Source organism: Oryzias latipes, assembly GCF_053564925.1.
Source record: "Oryzias latipes strain Hd-rR chromosome 1 unlocalized genomic scaffold, Olatipes_Hd-rR_3.1 chr1_Y".
NCBI classification, from domain to species: domain Eukaryota; kingdom Metazoa; phylum Chordata; class Actinopteri; order Beloniformes; family Adrianichthyidae; genus Oryzias; species Oryzias latipes.
This window is the reverse complement of record NW_027616335.1, coordinates 9,327,579-9,354,734: the sequence shown is the minus strand read 5'-3', so window position 1 is coordinate 9,354,734 and position 27,156 is coordinate 9,327,579. Positions and strand designations below refer to the sequence as shown.

General features: G+C 39.1%; 2 protein-coding genes across 3 annotated transcripts in view; one reads left to right on the top strand and one right to left on the bottom strand.

Moving 5' to 3' along the window:
* Window positions 1-5,769, bottom strand: part of dlc1 (DLC1 Rho GTPase activating protein) — a 75,868-nt gene extending 70,099 nt beyond the window's left edge. The window contains exons 1-2 of one of the 2 annotated variants that reach the window (XM_011475294.4): window positions 5,478-5,769; window positions 1,991-3,867 (exon numbers count right to left, since the gene is read on the bottom strand). In XM_011475294.4, the coding sequence (XP_011473596.3) occupies window positions 1,991-3,820 (1,830 nt within the window). In that variant the 5' untranslated portion in view covers window positions 3,821-3,867; window positions 5,478-5,769. Of the gene's footprint in view, window positions 1-1,990; window positions 3,878-5,477 lie in introns of those variants that run through there. The other variant, XM_078943408.1, reaches the window with a different exon arrangement.
* An 8,251-nt stretch (window positions 5,770-14,020) lies between these two features.
* Window positions 14,021-25,263, top strand: LOC144990275 (choline transporter-like protein 1). Its single transcript, XM_078943407.1, has 16 exons — window positions 14,021-14,294; window positions 14,488-14,589; window positions 15,465-15,607; window positions 16,342-16,478; window positions 17,360-17,453; window positions 17,684-17,853; window positions 18,441-18,530; window positions 18,614-18,756; window positions 20,660-20,846; window positions 22,324-22,492; window positions 22,578-22,734; window positions 22,873-22,956; window positions 23,034-23,171; window positions 24,200-24,436; window positions 24,648-24,719; window positions 24,798-25,263. The coding sequence occupies exons 1-16, from the start codon at window positions 14,271-14,273 to the stop codon at window positions 24,819-24,821; spliced, it is 1,971 nt and encodes a 656-aa protein (XP_078799533.1). The 5' UTR covers window positions 14,021-14,270; the 3' UTR covers window positions 24,822-25,263.
* The last annotated feature ends 1,893 nt before the right edge of the window (window positions 25,264-27,156 follow it).

Sequence of the window (27,156 nt, the reverse complement as noted above, 5' to 3'; positions counted from 1 at the left end):
GGGCTTTGCACACCGCTGCATTCTGTCCCCTCACACAATCACAATGACACATTGTGCCATAAAGAGACAATGCCATCTTTACCCAGCTTCACTGAATGAACAAAAGGATCAGTCTCAGTATGGCAGGAACAACCACACAACAGTATAAAAAAAATGGGTAACGCACAATCTTAGAGTGCAGTATTTTTAGGGCATGGTGGGGTTTGGGTGTTACGCTTTCCCTGTCTTTCCCATTTTTGAGGTTTCTACTTTGTTCCTTTGAAATTCCCCTTTTGGAAAGAGAAAACGGTTCCCACACAACTCAAACTTGAGATTGCTCCTTTTAACCCCCCAAACCACACATTGCTCTGGCACGTACATTGTGTTTTCACTGTTTTTTTCACTGATCAGATACGGAATAGTCTTCCAACTGCCGTAGAAAACTAGAAAATAGCAAAGACTTGTACATGACCTAAACAAGATGATATATAAGTAGAACATGTATTGAAAAAGAATCAAGTTGAGACATATTTAATCAATAAGTTAGGGCGGAAATGGTAAAAAGAAAAAGAAAAAAGACTCAGGAGGATGTAAGTAAGGCATCTGCAGCCAGATAAAGAACTGTTCATCCAGTTTAGCCCTGGGGTTAGGATAAGACCTTGTTGCTAAAACAAATAAACACAGTAACAAGGTCCAATATCTGTTCAATCTCAAGCCATTATACAAACCAGATGGTTTCATTTTACAAACTGAGTCTGTACCATCAACATGGCCTGCTGGGGAAATGACTGTTAGAGAGTGCAAAGCACAATGGAATATCAGTCTGACTTTGTTGCCATTGCTTATGTTGAGAAGATAAAATACAGGATTAAAAGCCAAAAAGAAAGCATGTTTATGTTTTAGTTTTGACCATATTTTTCATGATGTTGTCAAAATTGTTAAACAAATCAGATCTATAAATACTTAATTTTATCCCACAGTTAGCTTTGCAATATTTTAAAGACCAGCTCTGAAGAAAATTGTGTTTTTGTGGCATTTTTCTGATGATGGAGGACATACAGGAACTAAAATTAAGTACAAAATTGTATTTTTGAGTATTTATTATTCAAATCATTGTAAATCAGGAGCAGACAAAAAAATGCAGTTTGAAAAAGATCATATTTGGGACATAGAAAATACGCCGGGTGAGCCACAAGCTCCCTGGTGAGCAGGGTTGCTCTGGGCAAACGGTCCCACCCACAACCCAGCAGTGAATTTCTGATAAAAATTAAAAGACCACTGGGAATGCTTTAATTATAGCTCAAAAATAGATTGGAGTGGGTCTTTAAGTACTTTTCCCTTAAACAAATCCATAGATAAATCAATTCCAATTCAAAAGGCACACATTTTGTAAAAAAGTCCAAACTTATAATAGTCTTTTAAATGGTCATAAACATGCTGGACAAAGTGGTGCAAAGTTAAAGATTAAACATGAAGTCAGTGATGGGATTTCTTTTACTGATCTTTTCAAATTCATAATAAAAAAAGTAATTATATTGGTTACAGTTGAGTTTTACCTAAACGATATGCTCATTAGAAAGGTATGTAATGCATGAATAGAGAATAAAATAACAAGAAGACAGGTGTTCAAAAAATTCAAAATGACTATATCAAAGTGGTAGATTGAGAATGAACTGCACAGCACACAAAAGCTGATTTCAAAAACAGTTCAGGCATTTTACTCTGGAGAATACTTGAGCTTCCAGCGTCCTCTGCATTTGCAGACTTTATAGCCTTATAGGACCTTGTTTTTCTTCAAGAAGGAGTAAAACATTTAACAGGTCCCCCTCTCACTGATCTGTGTGCCTGTGAGAAGTGAAGTCATGGTTTTCAAAGACACGTGCCAGAGTGTGGGACAAACTATCTGTCAAGCATTTTTCCCAATGAGAATCTGTTTACATAAAAAAAAGATGTAGGAAAAAGTAGGCTGTGAAAAATGGCATCCATTCTGCAGTGATGTATTTTCTCCTACCTTTCTCATGCGCACTTTGACCATGTTGTCTGCTTTGTTATGCCCCGTCTCATTCGTTCCATCCCAAACTGAGCTTTGTAGCTGGATGTCGCTCAAAGTCTTGTCCGCCTCCTTCCTTGTGGAAACTGTGGCCTCTGGTCTGCAGTGTTCCCTGTGACCATCTGTCACCTCTGCAGCAGGTGACTCACTCAAGCAACGGGTTTGGTTGCCATGGCTGCTCTCACTGACCTCTTTAGAGCATGGTGCTGGGTTTCCAGGAGCCTTATGCTCATCGTCCAGATGGGAGAACTGAATAGGATTTTGGGTAAAAGAATGAGTGTCTGTGTTTATTTCAGATTTTAGAACATTGACTTGATCCATAAAGGTGATCTCTGGTATTGTATCCAGTTTGGAACTACAATTTTCAGTACAATCTTCACCAACACTCAATTTTTGAGGTAATTTTTGAAGATTACAATTTTCAGTTGACTGACATAAGGATAGTTTCACATTCTCATTTGCACTATGCCCAGTGTTTTCGAGGTCTACAGGTAAACATTCCGACCTTGGTTGATTAGACGACATAGTTCCTGTTAAAGAGCAACACTGTCTTTTCATTCCATTATCAGACAATTCAGATGGACTGTGATTGAGCAACGTTGCCTCCTTGTTGTCTTCTTTTGCACTTTCCTTTCCATCAAGGCAGCTCTCAACAGCCACTTCTACATCACGTTGCTTCATCAAGGTCTGGTTAAGCATCTTACAACTATTACCCTGATCCAATGACCCAGCAGAACTCTGCTGATCCTGCTCTCCTTCAACGTCTCTTGCGTGATGGTCAAGTCCTGTGTTTTCTTGTCGAATTGCTGAGTCATTCATTCCATCCAGCTTGTCAGCTGAATCTGTGCTCCAACCATCAACTCTTCCTTCAGCACAATCTCCATTTGCAACTAAATTTACAAGCAAGTCCATTGTCCTGTTTGTTGATATTGCATCACCGCACTCCCTCTCATTAGCCAAACTGTGCAGCTCAACAGCAAGCGGTTCACCAGCTCCAGCTCGGTCAGAGGTGGAAATCATCCCTTTGACAACATCTGGGCAGTTAGCGTGAGGTCTGAGTTCAGTGACGGAGTCCGGGTTTAGGGTGGCCCGAGAGATTTCAGGAGGTCTGCTGTAACCCTCTGTGTGGCTCTCTTTTGTTTCCTGGTAGTCTGGAAGTTTGCCAGGCAGTTCACAAGCAGAACCACACAATGGAGACCTATTGTTTGAGGAGATAGAGATGTATTGTTGCCCTTCACGACAGATATGTGGACTTTTAAAGACATTATGGCTGTTGCAGATGTGGCATTGGCTGCTTTGTGGACAAGCAACACTTCCATTACAGAAAATGTGCTCCCTCCGACTTTTGGTATCAACTGAGCTGTTTGCACCAGCAGGCATGCTGTTAAATTTACACCAATGAGTTTCAGAGGTTCCAGGGTTTGTAGTTTGCAGAGGCTGTGATTGCGAGTCCAGTTTGTGAGAGCCGTTGAATGACTCAAGCAAATCTTGAGCAATTTTTTCATTCTTGTCAGTTAATGTTACCTCCTCTGACTCAGTAATATATTTGTCAGTGGTTGCTTCACCCACGAGTGACCTGGCATGGTCATTTGTGGGCAGCTGGTGGCAGCCTTCTGGCAATGAAGCACACCTCAGCCGTCGACCTTGTTTTAAATCCCCAGATCCAATCCCAGGTCCTTCGCCGTCAACTCCATGACAGCAGACCAGATCCAGGTCGTCGTAGCTGTACTGCAGTCCAGATGGGTGAGTTACGTGCTCTTCCCAGCTTCTTTTCCTAATGGCTACTGGCATGATGGAGAGCCAGTTCTATCCCATAATAAATCCTCGAAGCACATCTGCTGTAGATGAACAAAAAAAAAAGAAAAAGAAAGAAAGAAATTGGCATGAGAAACATCAAGTGCTACCAAGTTTACAAAAGCTAAAAGCTCAAGGGAAACAATGTCTCACTTCTCAAGTAAACAGGAAGCAATAAGTGAAAGTTCAAGAATGATGCAATGACCCTGCACTTACATTCCCTGGGAACTCCAATAAAGTGCAATCCATTTAAAGGTTATACTAACATTTAACAAAATGTAAATGGAAAAGTTCAAAAAGGTTTTGAAAAATTGGTGTAATCTCACATTTTCGCACACACATAAAAAGCATAATTCACAGATAAAGAGAACGAAATCAAAGTCCCCAACAAATAAATTACATTAGAGTATATTAAGTTGCTAAACTGTGTTTCAAATTGCAAACTCTTAGTAGGTTTCTCAAGATTCAAAGGGTCTATATCATGCTTTTCTTAAGCCTCTCAGAGTGAACTATATTCATATAACCTTTGCCTAGCTAAAGAATGATTTCTTATGAAAATTGGATATTTATTGCAGCTAATTTTCATTGATCTCTGTGGCACCGCCTTTCTCTCCTTGTGGACATCAACTTAGAGCCAGCCTTTGCAGCATCTCTGTGTTTCTCCGACAAAAATAAATATATCCGAACATATGCAAAGAGGGATGTGCATATTGTGCATATAAAATAAAAGCGTGTAGCCGATTACCGCTAGCTCTGTGGCAAAAGTAGGAGTGTGTTTGTGTTAGCCTGGGGGCCGTACTGGCAGCGCAGACTCCTCCTGGAAGGGGAACATCCCCACCTTTCTACGCCACAATGTGAGAACCCGCTTGTTTTTGTGGACTGGGTGGGGCTGGTACTCAGAGCGCAGGTTTTCAGAGGAATACTCAGAAATGCGTGAATGGATCAAAATACTGCTATGGGGTTGTTAGCATTAAAATACACCTAACAGCTCAAAAAGTAAATTTTGCATGATATCGGCCCTCTAATAATGTAGAAAAGAAATGTGAAAAAGTCAGTGTCTCCATTAAATTTAATCTAATCATACACATTAGTGGCAGAGCCAGACTATTCAAATGGTAAATAATATCTAATGTTATTTTTTGTTTTGTTATTTTTATCTTTATTATTATGCTATGCTTAAATAAGCTTGTATAGATGATTTTTAATCTTTGTCAATAATGATACTAATATGTACTTAAAAATAAGGGCAAATGAGGGGGCAAGAATAAATAAATCCAAAGAAGGAAACCTGTCTGGTGCCAGAGTAAGATAATAGGTTAGGTATCCTTGATATGCTGTTGCACTCTATGCATTTGATATGTATGCCAGCTAAAAATTGTCTGTTGTGAAGAAACTCCATTTTTAAAAATATCATTACATCAAATATGATTTTGCTCAAAATGACATTGACTTCTTTGCCGAAAAACAGCTTCCTGTACCGTAGAAGTCATATAAAATATGCAACCCCAAACCATAAGAACTGGTGTTTCTGTTCTGGCACAGACTTCTACTTGTCTAGTAAAATAAGAAATGGGTGAGTTAAAAAAGATACAGTTACCTATGAAGCTGCAGGCCTAGAAGGAAAGATGTATTAAAGTTAGTGTTCATTCCTTACTTCATTTGACAGTCGTCTTACAGTCATCCAGAAACGTCTACTGAGCCGCCGTTTCATTCATCCCACCAAAAGCATTTCATCCAGATTTTAGATATCCATGTCTTTCCAACCGAGTAGACATATTTCATCTGTGAAAAGATCCTAATCTAGACTTCTGCGAGGCATTTTCCAGTCTCCACTCTACATCTTCACCCTGAAGTTGTTGGACAGACTCTGAAACCCCCAAAGGAAAGCAGAAAACCAGGAAGCAGTCAAGCTGCAACTTCCATCTTGATCAGATTATGCTTTTGCTGACGCTGAGTCTCAAACAGTCGGGGTGGTGTAAAATAGGCCGGCCTTTTTCTTTTTTTTTTTTTTTTCGCCTCCCCACCCTCCCTGATCTCCTCTGTTCTGTCCTCATCAGGTTTCCTCCCCTTCAGTTTTGACAGGGAGTATGAATCACATCCGTAGAGCCCCATCCCCCCCTCCTCCTTAAAACTCACCAAACACACATTTATTCACTCTACCCTCTAATGTTCACTCTCTGCTAACTGTTTCAGAGAGCATTTACCTTTTCCTCCCAGCTCTTCTTTTTCCTCGGCCATCCTTTTTTTTTCCATTCTCCTTCAGCCCGTTAAGACTTCAACCAGTTGGTTTTGATTAGTAACAGACTGGCTGCCCTGTGAGTCTGCCGGCTGTGAGCCAGGAGAGATTGCACTAATGTTTTCGCAGTTATATCTGGAGCCTGCTTTTATTAAAATATTTTTGTAAAGTTTTTTTTCCCATTCAGTTTGTCCTTTTGTAATGTTACAAGTATTCTTAACCAAACATGTGGCAAGAATAAAAAAAGAAAAATTAAAAAAGCACTTTAAAAAAAAGTTCAAGACACGTCAGCAGACAATTTATAAACAGAAGGATGCCTACCATATTTTTCGGACAAAAAGTTGCTCCAGAATATAATAGCGAAGCCGATTAGGTTGATTTTTTTGACAAATTGTGTGTACTATCGATAACGCATTTTGTGGTACAAGCACCAAATTTGGTATAGATATGCTTAAGGATTCCTTCTTTCAGAAAAGGGCATTTAGCCATAAGAAAAATCCAAAATAATTACCAATAAAGAGGCGGCAATGTGCTCATTGGTGCAAAAATGATTTATGTCTTGACTTTAGGGAAACCTACAGAATACTGTTGTGTTGTGTTGTGTATTGCATTGTTTTTTTTATATTATGTAATCTTATGTTACATTGAATTAAATTATATTATAATGTATTGATCTTTGATTTTCTCGTGGCTAATGTGCTTTTCTGAAAGAGGGGATCCAAAGGTATATTCATGCCAAGTTTGATGCTGGTACCACAAAATGCAGGATTATTTTAATAACTATAACTAAAACTCCCAGCAGCCAAAAAATGCAATGAAAACTATGGACAGATTATATGAACACTTTACTACAACATACTGAGGCTTTTTCAGTCTCATGAAATAGAGGAGGAATCTAGTAGATTAGCCCAACATGTAAACAATTATTCAGATAACCGTAGCATAAAGAAAATACTAACAAGTCAGCTAAACTCTTGATATCACTTCAAATTGTGAAGTTCATTGAATTTTTTATCGTCTGAACATCTTTTGAACAATTCCTCAGAGGCTGGTGCTTCTTGTTCTGCATTGCCATTAGTAGCAAATGCTGATACAAACACCTACAATGCCCTCTAGTGGTTGTTGCTGTTTATTAAAAAAAAACACAAATAAGTGTCACCTGAGTAGGCATCACACGCCCGGTGTGGGTACCGGATGTTCTCGGGTTGCCGGATGTTCTCGGGGTCCTTCAGGGTCCTTCCAATGAGTTATATCACTAGAGGAGACATCACGTGGTTCCTCATTGGAGGAGAGCACCGCCATCTTGGTGAGGACAAGTTTTGAAGACCAAACCACTTTTTATAACATTTAATAAAGAGCTCTGTTTTTACTTTCAATCACTTCATTATATGAAAAAGAAGAATGGCTTGAAATTGCTTAGTTTTGTTCAGAAATACAAACTTCACGAGTACCCCTAACTTAACTAGTATTAGACTATTTAGATTTTTTCTATGTTCCTTTATTTTATTTTACTTATGTTTTTATTTATTTGTGTGTTATGTTCATTGTTTCTTTTTTCCCCTCTATTCTTTATTTTCTATGTTAATATATTATGTTTGGCAATGGTGACTGATCTTCGAAGCAATATTCATTACATTGTTATTGTTCGTTGTTAACGTTAATGTCATTGTTAATGTATGATACCGCAATTGTCAATAAAGTTTTAAAAAAAACTTAGCGACGTTAACTCATTGGTCGTGGCAACTTACAGCCAATCAAATAGTGTGACGTCATCATTGGTCGAAGGACCCCGAAGGACCCCGAGAACATCCGGCAACCCGAGAACATCCGGTACCCACACCGGCCAAACTAAGCAAAAGACAGGATTTTTACTCAAAAAAAAATGGTATTTATGCATTCTGCTATGTGCTTGGACAAAGTGAACAAACACAGGCGTCTTTAACCTCAAAAGTGAATAAAAACATGAACTAACTGCTAGCATTTTATTTCCTCAAGGCACAAAAGTAGAAATTTGTTTTTGAAAGACTTATATGTTGACAATGCAGCATCCTGACATTCACCAAATAAGTTTTAGAACATTTCTTGCTATAATAACTGTCTTCTACAACACTAGGGATGCCGCAATTCTGGATTTTAACCGAAGTGTATGTTACGTTATTGAACCAAATCATGGGAAAATTGGACTGTTGCATCCATACTGCTTGTTTAAGTTGAAAGTGTCAAACAATTGTTAAATTGCCAAATTTAAGAAGGATTTCATATTTGTTCTTTCACACCAGGCATGTGCATTAGCTAACTATGTGGTTCTTCTTTACTGATACTTCCTTATTTGAAAATTTCAAAAAAGGATTTTCCCGAATATTTAATTTGTTGTTGTTTTGTAATGCACAAACCATATATCAAACCAAAACAAAACCATCACCCAAAAATCAAGTGTTGTCCTCATACACTGACTGTTATGTCATCTCAGTGCCTTGGCTCCTTAAGAATAATTGTTTAAGTCAGAAACTGCCAATATTATGAATAATGCATTAAATTTTCTAAAACAATTGGAGAAAGTACAACAAAGCCCCCCATGAGTGTCCCCATGGTGCTCAACTGTAATCTCTGGGTCAGCCAGATGTTTGGTAATCTCTGGGAGAGATTCTTTTTCTTCAGAGTTTTTACTGGGAACTTGTGCACAGCCCTTAGTCCTGGTTCTCTGGGGACACAGATGGCCCCTACTGGCATGCAAAGGAAAGGATCCAAATCCAACAAGCGTCCTCTGTATCTTGTCACATGTTGCAAGCAGTGTAATGTAATGAAACCCAGATTTTCTTCAGTCACAGTAGCTTTTTTGAGGAGAAAGCTGGTGATCGAGGCAGAGAGGCTGAAACACAGCACAGCTCAGGCAATCCTTTCATTATACCCATGCGGACATGATAATTTTAAAGGACAGGCCTGCATGTGAATCCAAACCATCTGGAACAGCTGGTGAACATCACAATCTGATGTATCAAGGATATCATTCAAATGAGGTGCTTTGCAGTCACCGTACCAAACACGCTACTTACAGGATTGGTCTCCCATAAATGGAGAAAAACTTTCATGAAATCACTGCAGCAACAGAAGCAAAGTCATTAATGTAATTTAATCTTGGCACCAGACTTATTTAAACCATAAGTTATATTGCGTCTGATTAAATGTCATTGTTGGATGAAGGATGAGCATGACGACTCTGTGCAAAACAAAAAGTCACATGTTTGGACGAGGTCACACAAGAAAGAACCATTCTTGAATCCCCCCCAAAATCCCCCTCTGGTCAACCTGGCAAATTCTTCAGAGGAGTAGTGCGGGCTCAAAGGAAACAACCTCACATTCCTGCTGATAGAGTTTATTATTGGAAAAAATAAGCCAGTTTAAGTCTCGGGCACCAAAATACAGAAATTTAGCAAATGCTGGAATATTTTTGAGGATGTTAGCTTGGGGGAAAAAATGGATCTCTCCCACGGAGGTGTAATTTCCGTCCTTTATATTTACAAAAGCTACTTTGGTTTTTTAATAATCTTTTCTAAATTTTGCTAGAATGTTCTTAAATGTGTAAAAAAAAAATTTATTGAGTAATTTATAGTGACAAAAATGCAAAAAAGTAGCTTTTATGTAAGCCACATCAAGATCCTTGCAGTTCTTTCAGCTGTTTGTTATGGCTGCCAGCCTCCTTTCAAAAGCTGTGAATCATCTTGGTTAATAACTATCATTAAGGCCAGGGTGGAAACATGAGTTACTGGCATTTTTTTGAATGAAGCCTCTCTGTGTACATGATGTAGCTTTAAATCTGTCCCAATTGAGCAAAAACTGTCTCAAATCTATGTTGGGTTCACTTGTTTGAGTCTACGCAAAAGCAGTCATCATGGGAGACTCAGATGGGTGGGGGGTTAGTCACTGACCATGGTTAGTTTGTTACCGTGGGAACGGAAGTACATATTATTGAGGTTACTGGCCACAACTGGCTGAGATAATATCATCTTTTATTGGGGAGGGTTTAAGTGCATGGGTTTGTGTATGCTGGGGGGTAGCTTTTGAAGATGTGCGCAAATGTCATTTGATTTGTAAAATTAAACAGGAATTTGTCATCTGCGTGGGAGAAAAGGGGGATTTTTGCCTCTATTAGTACTCAGGTTTTATAGCCCAACAAAACTACAGCTCAACAACAAGAGCTGTAGTTTTATTTGGCTTGTTAGTTTTATATGTACTATTGTTTTGTTATTGTGGTTATTTTAGTTTTTATTCATCAAATGATTACACTAGGTTTGAGTTGAGACAAAAAAAACAGGTTTTCTGTTGGTTTTTAATGAAGGAACTTGCAGTTTCATCGACAAAAGATACTTTTATAGCTGAAATGTGAGAATAGTTTTTCATGAACAGATTTTTTTAATGTAAATTTGACAATAATAGATGTGTAGTCATAATCCTTTGACAAACATTACATAAACTTTGGAAAAAACCTTAAAGGGTCTATCATGCTTTTTTTAAGCTTTTCAGAGTAAAGTATATCCTTAAATATACAGTATATATGATAACATATTAACGTTGGCACTCTAAAAAATGATTTTTTAATGGAATTGTTTTCAGCTGATTTTTCTACCTGGAAGTAAGACGACTCAATCTTTAAGTCCCTGGTTTTCGCTCCTTGTGGGTACCGCCCATTTCATGACGTCAACCCAGAGCTGGACTCAAGGCCACAGCATGTCTGCATTTCACCCACGAAAACAAACAACATCAGAACTTTTGCAAAAATGGATGCATGTTAGGGCTGCACGATATGAGACAAACTCGCAATGGGCAATATAAATTATCAATATTGCGATGACAATATAACTTGCGATACATTAACAAATAGCAAAACAACCCAAAACATCATTTCCATTTCACTGAAACAGTTTAAGTTAAATAAGAGTCATCTTAACTTAAAGTATACTCCAAATGACAATAATAGTCTACACAGGATGTTAACATCTAACATAAAAGAGCTCCATCCGATTGGTCAACAATTTTAATGGGTCCATTCATTCATTCATCTGCTGGAGCTGGGGACATACTGGACAGGTCACCAGTCTGTCTCGAGGGGTCTATTCGATTGGTCAAATACTCAAATGGATTTAATTAATACTTAATACTTAATACTTCAAGCTGCCCTAAGATTCTATTATCACATTTAAGGTAACCATTAATGGAATGTTTGCCATCTTTTGTTAAATGCGTAGCTTGATTTCGCGATTTTATGCAGGCCTAATGCATGTTGTGCATACGTATAAAATTAAACGGTCTATGCCAAACACCGCTAGCTCAGCAGAGAAAGGGTGTGTGTGTGTGGGTTAGCTTGGGGGCGGTGCTGCCAGCACTCTTCCTGGAAGGGGCTGTTGTCACTTTGTGACAAGACAATGTAAGAACCCGCTCGTTTCTGTGGATTGGGAGGGGCTGGTGCTCAGACAGCAGGGTTTTAGAGAAAAGCTCCGAGATCCGTGAACAGATCAAAAAACTGCTTTGGGGTTGTTTTTCGTGAGGAAGAAGATTATAATACACTTAAAAGCTCAATAAAGTTGATTTTGCACGGTAAAGGCCCTTTAAAGTTGACATGAGTAAGTGGAAAAACCAGCAGTACTGAGAAAGAAAAAAGAAGAATGCCTTGCTTAGAAGCAGGCATTTAACTGAGTCCATATCTTCACATTTCACAAAAAAGACAGTTTTCAATAAAGAAAACTGAGCTACCATGTGGAATTATTAATTTTTTTTCAAAGTACGATTTCATTAGCAAAAATAACTCATTGCTTATGTATAAACCTTAGATCTGAACATTTCTTACTTATATTACCCTCTGTGGGCTTTGATCTCATGATGTATATCTGCATTATGAGTGTATGTGCATGATAGGTCAAATAACTATATGTGTTGCTTTTGTTTAACAGTTAGCTTGCACTTAAGATAAATTGCCTAACCAGAAGAGAGGTTTTAACAAAAGCTGGACACCATCTATTTGACTGGTTCATCCCATCTTCTATCTGCTAAAACATCTTTGGAAGTATGTGAAGAAAATAAGTTGAATCCTTGGATCATAAATTAGACCCTGAACAGACAAAGTCCTACACCGCCTTTACCGCTGAGACATCTGCATGAAACATGCTGTACCGGTGCTGACTCCTTCAGCGTAGATTGAGAGAAGTGTGATGTCCTTGGACACTGTTGTCAAAACAACACCAGCAGGGACTAACAGAAACCAAGGTTGACAAGATAAGTGGTGAGAAGGTGTTTCAACACATGCCAAGAAACAGATCCCTGAGCAGTTGTTACCATTCATGTTTGCATGTGCTCAGGTTTTTGATCAAAAACTCTGATCGTCTGCAGCACTGATTAGACATCCTGTACTTTCAAAAATGCTCCTTGCATGCACCTGATCCACTGTAGAATCAAAAATAAGTGTTTTGTGCTTTTGTAGTTTACTATTAAAGCTATCAGGATATACAACTGTGAAACATGTTCATCTTACACGTTTTCATTACATCACAGAACACAACAAACTCTGAAGGACTATGTTAGAAAAACAGAACAATGAGATTAAAATGTCTCAGTGAGCTGTTAGAAGGAAGGTTATGTAAAGTGTACAAACCATAGGATTCCCATTACTACAAATATTACACTTAGCTCAGATTGTCCCATACACATTGGGGATACAATCATCTGGGCTGTCAAAGTTAATTTAATATTTTTTTTTTTTGTTTGTTTATTGGTTTTTGATAGCATGAATTAACAGCAGTCAAAAATAAAATAACAAAGAATTAAATTTTAAAAAAGGCAAATTTTTACCCTTAATTTTAGCCAGGGTTAAACATATGTAAATAAAAAAAATGTTTCCTGTAGTACAAACTCTATACCACTTATGGGACAGATATTAAATTAAATATACAAACTAACCCTGTGTGCAATTGGTTTTCCTTCACTAGATGCCTGGGAGCTTGAGGGTTGTGCACAGAATCTAGCTGTTAAGGCTGCACTCTACTGGACAGAGATCCTCAATGTTGTTAAAGGTCACAGCCTTGAATGCTCCACACGTTCACCACTATATCCTTCACCTTTTATCAGCTCTTGTTTGGTATTTCTTAATCTTCCCTTTACCTTCTCTCTGACATTGCTATCACTTGTGATTGTTGCATCACTTCTTCTTAGATATAAAATTAAAAGCCTATCACAAGCCTGAAAAAGGGACTTGTGATCATAGGGGAACAGTATTATAGTAAAATAAAGAAACTGAAAGAAATTAGTTTCATTTGTTATATTTATTTTAATGATTAATTTATATATGTGTAGAACCCTGTCTCGCTTTTTTTTTCCTTTTGTCTGACGATTATTTAAGGATTGGAGTTTGATCTTTTCATAAAGTTTCGGCTCTGATCCAACAGAGGGCGCCAGATTCCACACCTGAGCTCAGAGTACAAGAACTGACGTGCTGCATTCAAGGATAAATGTAATTTTCAAGGAGACTGTAGAGCGCGCAATAATAAAATATTCAATTCAATTCAAAATTCTTTTCAGTAATCCATAATTTGATTTATTTATAAATGAACAAAATGTCTAAATTAAAAAGGCAAATACAATTACTAAAATGTGTATGTGTGATAAAATTTAGAATAAATAATTTTACACAAGTATTTTAAGGAATGCTCAAAAAAGAAGCCTGAAAAGTTCAAATGAAGTTTCTTTGTCTATAAAACTATTTTCCTTTGGTTATTTGGTGCAGCATATTTAATACATTTCTTTAAAAGAAAACGAAAGCGGAAAAAATTGTTTCTACAATTTATGCAAAAATGTCATAAAATTATCTTGAAAAAAAATTCAAGCGTGGAAAGATGGGAAATGATTCTTATAAACAACAAAAAGTAAAAAGAATCGTTATGCTTTAATGTTCTAATTATTTTAAAATGTCCGATGGTCTTTGAACACACCAACAATTTTAGGGTGTGATAACTTTTCTCCTTCCGCGTTCACCTGAAGATCGCTAAGACAGAAATGGCTGCTTCTCGGTGAAGCAAACTGGAGGTTAAGATGCTTGTTTTCGTTATGAAAGCAGAGAAAGAGGAAGTAAAGAGATAGTTAAAGCAACTTCATATTTAAATAAGAAGGAGGGGGTGGGTGGGAAAGTCTGCGGTTTGGGAAGTTGTGTTCCGCCGCTGCACAAAAATGGGGTGCTGTAGCAGCTCGGAGGTGAGTAACTAACTACAATGCTTTTTTTTTTTTTTTTTTTTTTAACATTCACATAAGTCTGTGGCGGTGACGCGTTTTTTTGTTTTTGTTTTGTTTTTCGAGTTTGCATGAGAAGCTACTTTAGGTGATCCTCGGAAAAAAAAACAACAAACTCGTCTTGTCTTTATTTTATTGATTCCTCTGCTCGACACAGAGCAAAAGTGACTGGCTGGTAAACGGAAAAGAACTGCCGAAGGATCGCAGATGCACCGACATACCATGGCTCATCATATTCATGTTGTTCTGTCTCGGCATGGTGAGTTAATGTCAATAACAAGCTGTGTTCTTCTTCGTTTCTTTTTTAGTGCAAAGCTTTAAGATGGGTAATGCTTTTTTCTGAACAAGTATATTAATAAAATATAGTAATGTTGTGAATGTACAGAAAGTTTTGATAATTTTTAATCCTAATTTGTGCATATTGATGATCCAATTGGATAATCGAGCACACGTTATGTTCTAATCAAGTCATCAATCTGTCAATTCCAGTACACAGTCAATGATTGCATTGAAAACGTGATTTTGTTACTATAGTAATAGTGAAACTGAGTAATTTGATCCTGTAAGGTATTTATAATTACCGGTTTGGCTCAGTTAGAAAATAGCCTTGTGGTTTCAGTTTGAGTCACAACTTTATCTTCCTCCTGTTATAATAGTTCTTGTTTTTTTTTAAGCTTTTGTTGTTGTTGTTTTTGAAATCAATAGTGCAGATTAAGCTCTCTTTGTTGCTCTTTTTTTTTAAAGTCACTTATTGTTTTATGTTGGTCGCCATAAATGTTGAAAAGGTCCCTCTCTGACACACACACCCTTTGACTGTAAACACCAGACTTGGTCATGTGATTAAAGGGCATGCATTTGTTTTGGCCCCGTCCGCTCCCTGTACCAATGTTTTGGTAAAGGGAGCCTTTTAGAGAAAAATGAAATGTTCTCAATGAAAGGATTATAGAAGATTTAGAAAATTATACATTTCTAAAAGGTGGGGGAAAAAATGTTTAAAGCTCAGTGTGCATAAGTAAGAAGGGAGTCTCCTGAGAAGCTTTTGACTGCGTATTCATCGTCTTTTTCTTTACTGCCACATTTAAATAAAAAAAAAAAAGAAGAAGTGTGTTTTCTTTCTATCTGTTTCTTCCGCAGGTTTTTATTTGCGGCTTTGCCGTGGCCACAGGGGGCGCCTCCAGACTTCTCACGGGATACGACAGCTACGGAAACTCTTGTGGCCGCAACAACAGCAAGATCGAAGGGGTTCCTCTCAGCGGCCGGGACATGAGTCAAAACAAGTTGGTTGGATTTATTAGCGACGATGTTTGGGTGGTTCATCTTTTTGGTGATCTACTGAGCTAAATAGTTCAGTGCTTTAAGAAAAACAATGGGATAGCTTCAGCTCTTTGGATTTTGATTCGATCTTTTGATTGTTGGAATTTCAGTTGGTTTGGAGATTTCCATCGGCATTCCCCCTGAAGGTCCAGTTCTGACAGAAACAATGGGTCATGCTCGGTGGATGGGCTGATTGCCCACAGAGGCTTTGTGTCAAAGGCGTTTCAACAACGACAGCTCTGTCTGATCAGAAAGAAAACGTCTGATCTTCTACTCAGACAAAACGTCCCTAACTGACCTTGCAGCAGCCTCCCAGAAGAATTTGCATTGAACAGATTTATTTTTTTTTGTGTTTGCAGAATAAAATGTTGCTGTTTGGGTCAAAGAGGCTGATGGTGTCCAGTCTTGGATAGGTTGATTAGCCTAGAACAACAAATCCGAATAATTTGTGAAAAGGTTTTTGGGTTTAAAAAACACATTCGCAAGAAGAGTCTGACTGAAGAAAAAAAAATAAAATACATAAATTAGGGAAAGAAACTTTTTTTCATTGGAATGTTAATTTCTTCTCCTCTAGTCATTAATGAGGCATGTAAATTTGTGCTTCTCTAAAAAAAACTGGATACATTTTATGGTATTGTTTGTGGTTCACGTTGTCTTTGTGCATTGGAGATTCATGTGTTGTTGTTTTTTATTTCAGATATGTTTTCTTTTTGGATCCCTGCAACCTTGATTTGTTGAACAGGAAGATCAAATCCATCGCACTTTGCGTTTCCAAATGTCCAGATATGGAACTGAAGACGTACGGGGCTGTCAAGGCATTCGCTCTGCAAAACGGTGAGGAAACATTTGAACTCTGTGAGGCCTTAATTCACAAAAATGAAGAACAATGTAGGTCGTGTGCACTCAGGCGTCTGTTGTCCGTCTTTGCGTGTGTGTAAACATTTAAGGTGACCACTTATCATGGTTTACGCTGTCTTTTGCATTATGGGTATTGCACAGGCTGATATCGTGATGTCGATATATTTTTCATTCACTGTGGAGGCCTCGCGTAAGGCATCACCTGTAAATCCTAAGTGTGCGCAACTTACATTATTCTTACAAGCCCAATGGAACAGCAAGACACACCTGTGCTCCTCTTAAGATGCAGCTGGTCCTGTCTACAACTCAAAAACCTGCAGCATCCGCATGGGTCAACCCAACTAAGGCTTGAGGAAGCGCATGAATCCTTTATGATGGAATCTCGTACAGAATTTTTTTTTTTTTTTTTTGATGGAATGTTATCAAGCTCATCATTATTCTTAAACTCAAGCAGGTTAAAAATAGACATTTCTATGTGGACTTTTAAACAACAGAACAACAAATCGTACTGGATGTTTCCAACAGTTTTCAGATTTCTGTCCATTTTTTTAAGTCTGCCCATGCATTTCCTCGGCACGTTTCCAGCAGGACTGCCTTCCAGCAGCGGATGTTTGCGGCCACATTCCATCTCTTTTTGTGGCCAGGGTTTCAGTATGGCGCACTAGCCTTTTGAGCCTTTCTCTTTCGGCTCCTGACTGGTGCGCGTACTCCGATGTGAGGGAATCCCTGACATGTCAGAAGATCACTCAGCCTCAATAAGAGCTGCGCACAAGAATAAAATGTTTGAAAGTTTTTTCTTCATCCACTTCTTCATGTTTCACTTCAAATAAATGCCATTTAATTTTTGTTTTTTTCAGGATCTGATCTCTGCTCATATGAAATCACTCCCACAAGATATGAAAGTCATGGCGATAGATTTACCAAATGTCCAAAACTTCCTGTTCAACCAAGGTATTTAAAAATATCCTGCTTATGGAAAGTTTACAGATTCTTTTTAAACTTTACAAGTAGAAAAAATATTGATCAGTGGATAAATAAATATTGAAACACAAATTGTCTTTTATTTAACTTTAGTTTGTTGCTTCAAGCAAATGATCCACACACACCTGTGGGTCGATTATTGGTGTTAATCTTGTGTCAAAGCTAGAAATGTTAACGTGTTTCTCATCTTATGTTCTCAGCAAACCCCTCCCGGTGTTCCGCCGCTGTGTTCCCATGGAGATCGGCTGCTACGCGGAGTTTTTTCAGGGTTTCATCACGTTTGTCAGCGACAACACCGTGCTGCGGCGGGTCCTAGCCGGGGTGGTGACTAGCAAGGAGGTCATCATAGGTCTTTGTCTGCTGGCTTTAGGTACCAACCTTCCAGATCTGCCCTACAGGCATCTTTAAGCAGAATTATTTTTCTTTCCTTTTTTTTTTTTGATCTTAAGAAATAAAAGCTCCTTTTTTTCCCCCCCTCTTCGTGGCTCCTCTACTGCACCGCTCAAATTGCTCATGAGAATTCAGAAGGAAGGAAGCAGTTGGACGGCCAGCTATTTTTATCATTAAGAAAGAAAAAAAGAAAGAAAAACAGGAAATGTCTGAGTGCTTACAGTTGTGAGACCCACTAAAGTTCAGCCCTGAGGCAGTCATTTAAGATCTGCTCTCCCAATGGTGCAATAAAGAATACAGACCTAATCCCAGGTCAATTTCAAAATCTTTCATCTCCATTATTTGATCTGCCCGCCTCAGGTTTCTTGATGATTCACTGCAGGACAGATTTTTTTTTTCACGGCGGTTGAGCCTTTCAAGCCCCTCCATTTGTTAAAAACGCATGTAGTTCCTGTCACACACTTTCTCTGTTCCTTTATCTGGCCTCTACAACATAAAACTCAGCCTTAACCGCAGTTTTTGCATGTTAGTTGAACCAAAATAATGCATCTTTTCTCCTAAATGCAGTTCTATCCCTGATCATGATGGCCGTCATCCGATACATAACCAAACTGTTGGTGTACATCCTCACCTGCCTGGTAATTGTCGGTTCCACAGGTAGAATGCTCATTGGATTACGGCACTAAGTATATCTTATTGCTATCTGTTTATATCACACTAATGTGTGGTAACTCCTCCAGGCGGGGTTGCGGTTTTGTGGTGGCTGTACGCTGACCACAAGAAGGCGCTGGACAACAACTCGACCTCGGCGATTGGGAAAGAGGTCACCTCGGACAACGTTAAGGCTTTACTTGTGTATGCGATCGTTGCTACTGTGTTCACGGTAGGTCTGATGAGTCAAAAAATCCATTTTTTTGTGTTTTTACCATATACCCGTGGCATTTACGGATGATATAGGCCATATTAATAATATTAAGAAGTATTTCTTTACTTAAATTGTTGCCCAGACAAAAAAAATGTGCAGTTGGAAGTGTGTTACTACTGCCGTTTTGCAAAAACTATGTACCGTAATTTCCGGACTATAAGCCGCTACTTTTTTCCTGCGCTTACAGCCGTGCGGCTTATTCAGTGACGCGGTTAATTTATGGATTTTATTGGCGGCCGCCGTGTACGTATTTTCGGACACGGTGAATGGTTTGAATTCTCTAACACCAAACACAAGTCATTTATTTTTCAACACACCTCTAAGCAGCCAAACAGCATGGACCTCACTTCAGGTCTTAGACACTTCAGTCATAGTTCAACAAAACGAAGCACGCATGCCCGGCCGCATCCCAGAATCCTTTGGTGCCATTAGACCCAACGTGCACGTGATCGCCGCTACAATATGATCAAGCTTTCAAGTTAAAAGCAATCGTTAAAAGCAGCGTGAAAAAATCCACCATCACCAACGGGTTTGGAAAAGCCGGTCAGCTGCGTGACGGAGAGAACAGCGCATGTGGGAATAACATCAGCCTTTTTTTTGTCGGGACACGACTGGAAACACAAATTGACGTGGTCGTGTTAACGGTTTCTAAGGACTGAGCAGAGATTTGCATTGAAACGCTCACAGCCTCCGTGTGAGCTGGAGACTGCGTGTCGTGTGAGCTGCGGGGCCGATGGCAGTCTGAAGGCTCCCACACGTAACAACGCATCCGCCCCTCATACACAAAACGTACAGTATTAAGTCCGATTGCTCTGCACAGACACGATTTGCTCCGTTCACCGGCGCAATGGGGACGAAGCGCTCCTCCCTGTAGCCGCGCTGGCCAGAGCTGTCGGAGTAGATAGGAAGGGGAGACAAGGAGCGCGCGGGAGCGCAGAGGCGTCGAGCCATTCTGCAGGCTGCAGCCAGGGCTTACTCGAGGCGTCCGCGGAACAACAGTGTTTGTTGTGGAAGGAAACTTCTGACCCACGCGCCGCGAGGAGGCACGGGTATCGCGCTGAGGCGCGCGCTTTTCAGTCGCCGCTGCTGTATTTTACCGGTGTGTTTTTTAACCAGCCCTGTTACTCCCATAACGCTGCCGCGACACAAGCGGAAGGAGAGCTTTTCCCGTTCGCCCCTCCATCCACTGCTGCTACTTGCTCATTCTTAAACACATACAACAGTGTGGCGAGCCGGGCGTTGGCCCCGCCTTTAGCCCCTAAGACTCATGGGAAATGGGGGATCGCGGATGTAAATTTCCTCATCATAACTGAGGGATGTAATGTTGATTATATGGTTACTGTTTGTAATTTTATGTATGATACCTAGATTGTCAATAAGTAAAAAAAAATAAATAAAAAAAACCATAACTGAGGAACTTGTGAACAGAATAGAGGTGCATACTGTTTGGCAGATGCAGATATACTCAAATACATGGGTCTGAGACAAAACTGACTCCACCCACTGTGTGCTAATAAATCACACTTGCTCTGTGAGTCAGGACGTGATCCGTCAGGATGACAATGTTGCCTAATTTATGCGGCTTGTACTCCGACGCGGCTTGTATATGTATAAAATTAGTTAAACACGTGAAAATAAGTGGGTGTGGCTTGTAATCGGGTGCGCTTTGTAGTCCGGAATTTACGGTACTAAAAAATGACAGTTCTTTTAATTTTTTGGCTGAAAATGGCATAATCATAATCAAAAAGATCAAAATATGCAGCTGAAAGTACTCATCTCAATGCCTTTATCTAGAAAATATTTGATAATTTAAATCTAAAGGATGATCATTTGATATATTTTGTTTTCGTCAACCTTTCAGGTAATCCTGCTGCTGGTGATTTTCTTCATGAGGAAGCGCGTGGCTCTTACCATCTCCCTTTTCCACGTGGCGGGAAAAGTGTTCATCCATCTCCCAATGCTTGTCCTGCAGCCTTTCTTGACCTTCCTATCCCTCATGCTCTTCTGGGTTTACTGGATATCTGTGCTGCTCTTCCTGGGGACCTCAGGTGAGGAGGAAACTTTAACCCATGTGCTGTCTTGTAGGGTTCAGATGACCCCACCCTTACATTGACGTGTTTTCCCTACCATGACAAAGGTGGATAAAGGTGAAAAGATTTCATGTAATCCATGGACACCAGTGAGGATCACAAATCATTGAAGAAAAAAGGTTCAGTGCACTGTCTAGTGGGTCTAGATGACCCAACTCTCAATGGTAAAGTGCCTCGGAGGCACAAGGGTTAAGAATTCAGAGTACCATTCATTCCAGTCAAATGTATTTTTGCAGGACATTTTATCCAACCTGAAGTGATGCTAAAAAGTCTTCCTGATTTTGATAATTTGCTGATACTGAGTTCTGATCCAATACTTTTGAAACACATTAAAAAAGTGAACAAATGTAATAAACAGATCCAGGTTTTCCCCTATTCTCATTTTATTAACCTTTATTTTATCATTTTTAGTAACTTTACCGAAGTCTTCCTGCTCAAATTAGTTCTGTTTTTTCTGCTGCAGTTTATGACAGTGAAATGTCGCGATCCGACTTCTACTCTTCTTCCTCTTTCGGCTTCTCCCATCAGGGGTCGCCACAGCGAACAAGTCGCATGGTAAACTTGGCAATGTTTTACGCCGGATGCCCTTCCTGGCGCAACCTTCTCAAACCGGGCTTGGGACCGGCACAGAGGTAGAGAAGGGATCCGACTTCTACTAGGGCATTTAAATAAAATAATAAGTCTGAGATTGATACAGCGTATCATAATGATGAAAATAAAACAAATGTTACAACGTTGATTAGGATGCAAAATCTGATTTTGATTGGATTTCCAATCACTTGATCAGTTCAGGACATTTGACTCAATTAACATAATTCCAGCGAATCCTGAAGCGGAGAAAAGCAGCCTTGCGCTAATATGCAACACTTTTAAAGTTTTTATGCAATCCACACATATCAGCTTACTCAGGATCAGCTGATTCACGTTGTTTGTGTAAAAAAAATCAAAGATTTGCTGTATGTCTAAGAGTGTGGGTCATTTAGGTGTTGCCAGCGACAACTCCGGCGTTGAAAAAAAATAACTCTATCCCATCACTCCAACTCAGTTGGGATATGACGTTTGTGGCATTTTGCCTGGTTCGCATGGCATGAATGCACTCCCACATTGACACATTCACAGTCTTGTGCTGGTGTCGCGTGATGCAGGGAGTCAAAGAAGCACTTCTGTCTTGGAGTGGCACTTCCCTTTGTCTTGGTTCCCTTTGAAGTATCGTTCAAAAGTAAAGGCCGGCACAACAGCAGCTGATTTCTCACATGTTTCCGCTTTGTGTTTAATCTTAAAGGAAGCAGCTTCGCCATGATTTGTTCTGTCTTTAACAGATGAAAGTAAAACCCAAATCAAATAAAAATGAGTGGTTTGATTGATGGTTCTCGAAAGTGATTCGTGATTAAGGGTGATCCAGCTTGAACCGGCGCACCTTTCTTGTTCCTTTCAGGGACGCCAGTGAAGAACAACTCCACCGGATTTGTGGAGTACCGGATGGAAGGGCCTCTTCAATACACCGTGTGGTACCATGTTGTCGGCCTCATCTGGATCAGCGAGTTCATTCTTGCTTTCCAGCAGATGACCACCGCTCTAGCTGTGGCCAGCTACTATTTTACCAGGTATGAAGCTGGAGAACTGCGTGTAGACGACTCCCATGCCGTCTGTTTCCACTCATGTCCTTGTTTTGTGTGTGAACCTCCTTAGAGACAAGTCCACAATGACATCAACACCCATCCTCTCAGCCATGTTGCAGACCATTCGCTACCACCTGGGCACTATCGCTAAGGGCTCCTTCATCATCACGCTTGTTAAGATCCCTCGTCTCATCCTGACGTACATCAGCAGCCAGCTCAAGGGGAAAGTGAGCCCTGACATTTATTTATTTCAGTCTGGATGTCCCCACGTGGACTGAAAATGTCTATTCAGTGACCTTCAGTTTCACATTTTAGTACTTTCTCTGGTAAAATGTTGGCCTTTCATTGGTGTCCTTGTGTTTCAGGAAAACGCCTGTGCTCGCTGCATGCTGAAAGCATGCATCTGCTGCCTGTGGTGTCTTGAAAAATGTTTGGCATACTTGAATCAAGTAAGACATTTTTAATATACAAGGAGACATGACCAATGCCGTGTTGAAATAAAATTACTTTCTTTTACCCCCCCTAGAATGCTTATACTGCAACAGCCATCAAAAGCACCAATTTCTGCACCTCAGCCAGTGAAGCTTTCATTCTCCTGGTGGAGAATGCTCTCCGAGTGGCAACCATTAACACCGTGGGGGACTTTGTGCTGTTCATGGGAAAGGTGCAAGATCTGTTCTGCAGTGAAGTCCTCTGTTTCATGGGTTTAAACACTTTTTTAGGCTCTGACCATTATGCCTCAAGAAAATCAAGTATTGAAACCATTTTCCTTTTTTTAAATAATATGTTTCCACATCTAATAGAATTCATTTAGCTGTAGTGTCAGTGGGTACAAATGCAGCATGCTTGATTCTGGTGACGTTTACCTTTAGCTGCTCGCAGATTATTTGGTACCAGTTTATTAAAACTTTGCTGTCATAAGTTTTTGAAAAACATTTCCTTCACTCTTGCACAGTAAATCGCAAATTTATCGTTATCACGAATTCAAGCTGTGCAATATGCGTATCGCAAAAGTCGGCAAAAATTGCAATAAAAGGTTATCTTAAATGTGCTAAAACTATCTTATGGCAGCTTGAAGTATTTAACGAATAAAATGAATCTGTTTATGCATTTGACCAATCGGATGGAGCCCTTCATGTTGTTGACCAATCGGATGGAGCCCTTCATGTTGTTGACCAATCGGATGGAGCCCTTTTATGTTAGATGCTCGCCTCCTATGTAGACTAGGGTCATTTGGAGTATAATTTAAGTCATGTTGACTATTAGTTAAATTTAGCTGTTGCAGTTTAAGGGAAACTATGTTTTTGGTTGTTTTGCTGTTTTTTCATGAACCACAAGTTATATTGTTATCGCAATACTAATCACTAATATCGCAAATCGCAAGTTTTCCTCAAATCGTGCAGCCCTACTTTTTTTTCTTGTTTTGTTGTGTTTTGATTTAACAGACAGGCTGGTGAGAAGTGTTTCCTCTCCAGACAGCATGTTATGCAATCCTGTTAAAAGATTTCACATGGTTCAGGAGCGGGTATTGAACTCAGGACTTAGGGATCCATATCGATATTCTGGAATGACACCCGGAGCTGCTGATGTGGCAGAGATCATCGGCCTGTGCTGCCCGCCATGGACAAATCTTTTTCTTGTCAGTTTTTGAGTTAATAAAGTTTCCAACTAACTTGCTGCTTATATTTTCAGATCCTCATAGTCGCCACCACAGCGTTTTCAGGCATTCTGGCTCTTAACTACCAGAGGGAGTACACAGTTTGGGTGCTGCCTCTCCTGATTGTCTGCGTGTTTGCCTTCCTGGTGGCGCACTGCTTCCTCTCTGTGTACGAGAATGTGGTTGACGTCCTGTTTCTCTGCTTCGCCGTGGACTGCAAGTATCGCGATGGCTCTCCTGGGAAGGAGTACTTCATGGATAAGTCTTTAATGGTGAGAAAGAAGGTTGTAATCAGTTTCAGTGTTGATGAATCTTCCAGACCTCAGATGGCAGGAGCTCCTGAGCGTTCTATGTTGGTTTCTAGAAGGGTTGTTTTTAATTGGAAAATGTTTAGGAATGTCGTCCTTTTTAAAACATTTTGACAGTTCTACACATCAACATGTTCAATACCTTCTGCTCTGCAATAACTCTGTTGTTCTTCAGGAATTTGTTGAGAACAACAGAAAAGGGGGCCTAAACAAAGAAAGGGGAGACGAAAAGGAAATGAAGCCCATGGTGGGTATATGTGTGAGCCTATAACTGTTTTGTGGATACAAAAGACATTTCGGCTAAATGTTTTTTTTTTTTTTCCAGACTCGTGGAGGGACTTTAGCATGACCTCATTCCTAACAGACTGGCAAAAAAAAGGTCACAGTAACACTAGTTAATCTAAATTGAACACAGATAATACTGAGTTCCTTTTCTGTGCAAACACCTTTTTAAAGATTTGTTTTTTAAATCTGATACTAATATGTGGTTGCTTTTATAGTTTTTTCATTAAAAATGTTGATGTTTTTTTTCTTAGTCAATCTTAATATTTTTTCATCTTAAAAAAGCTCCCACTTTAAGTGTCTTTTTAAGAATTTGTACAATTTATCATGTTTATATGGACTGCTGCGTGTATTTTACCTAAATTTTGAGGTTGTGTGTATTTTAAAACTAGTAACTACCCAACTACATTTGTTCCCTTTTTTAATATTTTTTTTCACATTTGAGATTTTTGTATATTAAAAAAAAGTTGTTGTTTCCTCAACATGAATAAAACCATGTGCTCACAAAATTTTATTCCTATTTTATGCATATTATACCTTTTTGAGTCTGCCTCAGTCAAGAAAATATTAATACGGGATCATAAGTAATAGATACATGTGAATACGTTTTAACCAACACTTTTCCAAAAAACAAACACACCATAACATAATATTAATCGTGAATTGTTGAAAAGGAAGAAAAAAATTAAAATGTTGTACACACCTCAATTTATTTATCTCTAAGTCTGGCCACAAGAGGGCAGCAAATCTCTTGAAATAGTTATTGAAGCTGAAAAACAGCTGTCAAATTGAGTCACTTGCTGTAATATAATGACGAAAATAAAGTCCCTCTATTACATTATATTTTGAATAAAGGAAAAAAATAAAACTTTAATATGACTACGCTATTAGTAAATTATATAAATTACTTCAATTTAGACCTCTTGCCTTTTTGTAAGCCCTAAAAGTGGTCAAAAATATACCCCACTCCTTCGTCATAACTTCTGCTTTGTCAGATGACTAATTGTCACAAATATTAAAAAGTGAAGATGACTTCTGGAATCATTTATTCAAATTCCTTTTTTGTTTTCGGTCAGTCACAAGTGACTCAAAAACTCATGAGTGTGAATGGTTCAACAGCTTTCAAAGCCTGAAACTGAAAAAGCTTGAATATTTGAAAGACCCTTTGAGTTTTCTGAGGTCACTTATTGCATTTTAATAGATTTTTAAAGGATTTAGCATAGATTAAAAAAACATGTCTAATATAAACCAATTAAAAAGTGTTATGCTACTTAGATGGAAATCCTATTTATCCTATTTTACAAAGGAACCTTAAATGGAAATGAAACTATAGATTGAAGTTCTTTCTAAAAAAAAAGCATATATATATATATATATATATATATATATATATATATATATATATATATATATATATATATATATATATACACTGAACAAAAATATAAACGCAACACTTTTGTTATTGCTCACATTTTTTATGGTATGAACTCAACGATGTGAAACATTTTCCACCTATACAAAATAACCAGTTCTCTGAAATATTGTTCACAAATCTGTCTAAATCTGTGATAGTGAGCACTTCTCCTTTGCCAAGACAATCCATCCCACCTCACAGGTGTGCCATATCAAGATGCTGATTAGACAGCATGATTATTGCACAGGTGTTCCTTAGACTGGCCACAAGAAAATGCCACTCTGAAATCTTCAGTTTTGTTTTATTGAGGGGGTCAGGGGACTCAGGCAACCAGTCAGTATCTGGTGTGACCACCATTTGCCTCATGAAGTGCGACACATCTCCTTCGCATAGAGTTGATCAGGTTGTCTATTGTGGCCTGTGGAATGTTGGTCCACTCTTCTTCAATGGCTGTGCGAAGTTGCTGGATATTGGCAGGAACTGGAACATGCTGTCGTATACGCCGATCCAGAGCATCCCAAACATGCTCAATGGGTGACATGTCCGGTGAGTATGCTGGCCATGCAAGAACTGGGATGTTTTCAGCTTCCAAGAATTGTGTACAGATCCTTGAAACATGGGGCCGTGCATTATCATGCTGCAACATGAGGTGATGTTGTTGGATGTACGGCACAACAGTGGGCCCCAGGATCTCGTCACGGTATCTCTGTGCATTCAAAAGGCCATCAATGAAATGCACCTGTGTTCTACGCCCATAACAGATGCCTGACCATACCATAACCCCACGACCACAATAGACAACCTGATCAACTCTATGCGAAGGAGATGTGTCGCACTTCATGAGGCAAACGGACTGTTCTATTTTTAAATTAGATACCATGATATTTGTCAGCGTGAGGTGCACCATAAAGAGACAAATCAACAAATATTGTTGGTAATCAAGTCTTTTACAACATCTACATTCCTATTAGTGTTAAAGGGACTT

Excerpts from the sequence above, each read along its gene's own strand:
- LOC144990275 (XM_078943407.1), top strand. The coding sequence starts at position 14,271 with ATGGGGTGCTGTAGCAGCTCGGAG. Across the intron at positions 14,295-14,487 it reads GGTGCTGTAGCAGCTCGGAG|AGCAAAAGTGACTGGCTGGT; the intron begins GTGAGTAACTAA and ends TGCTCGACACAG. Across the intron at positions 18,531-18,613 it reads GGTAATTGTCGGTTCCACAG|GCGGGGTTGCGGTTTTGTGG; the intron begins GTAGAATGCTCA and ends TAACTCCTCCAG.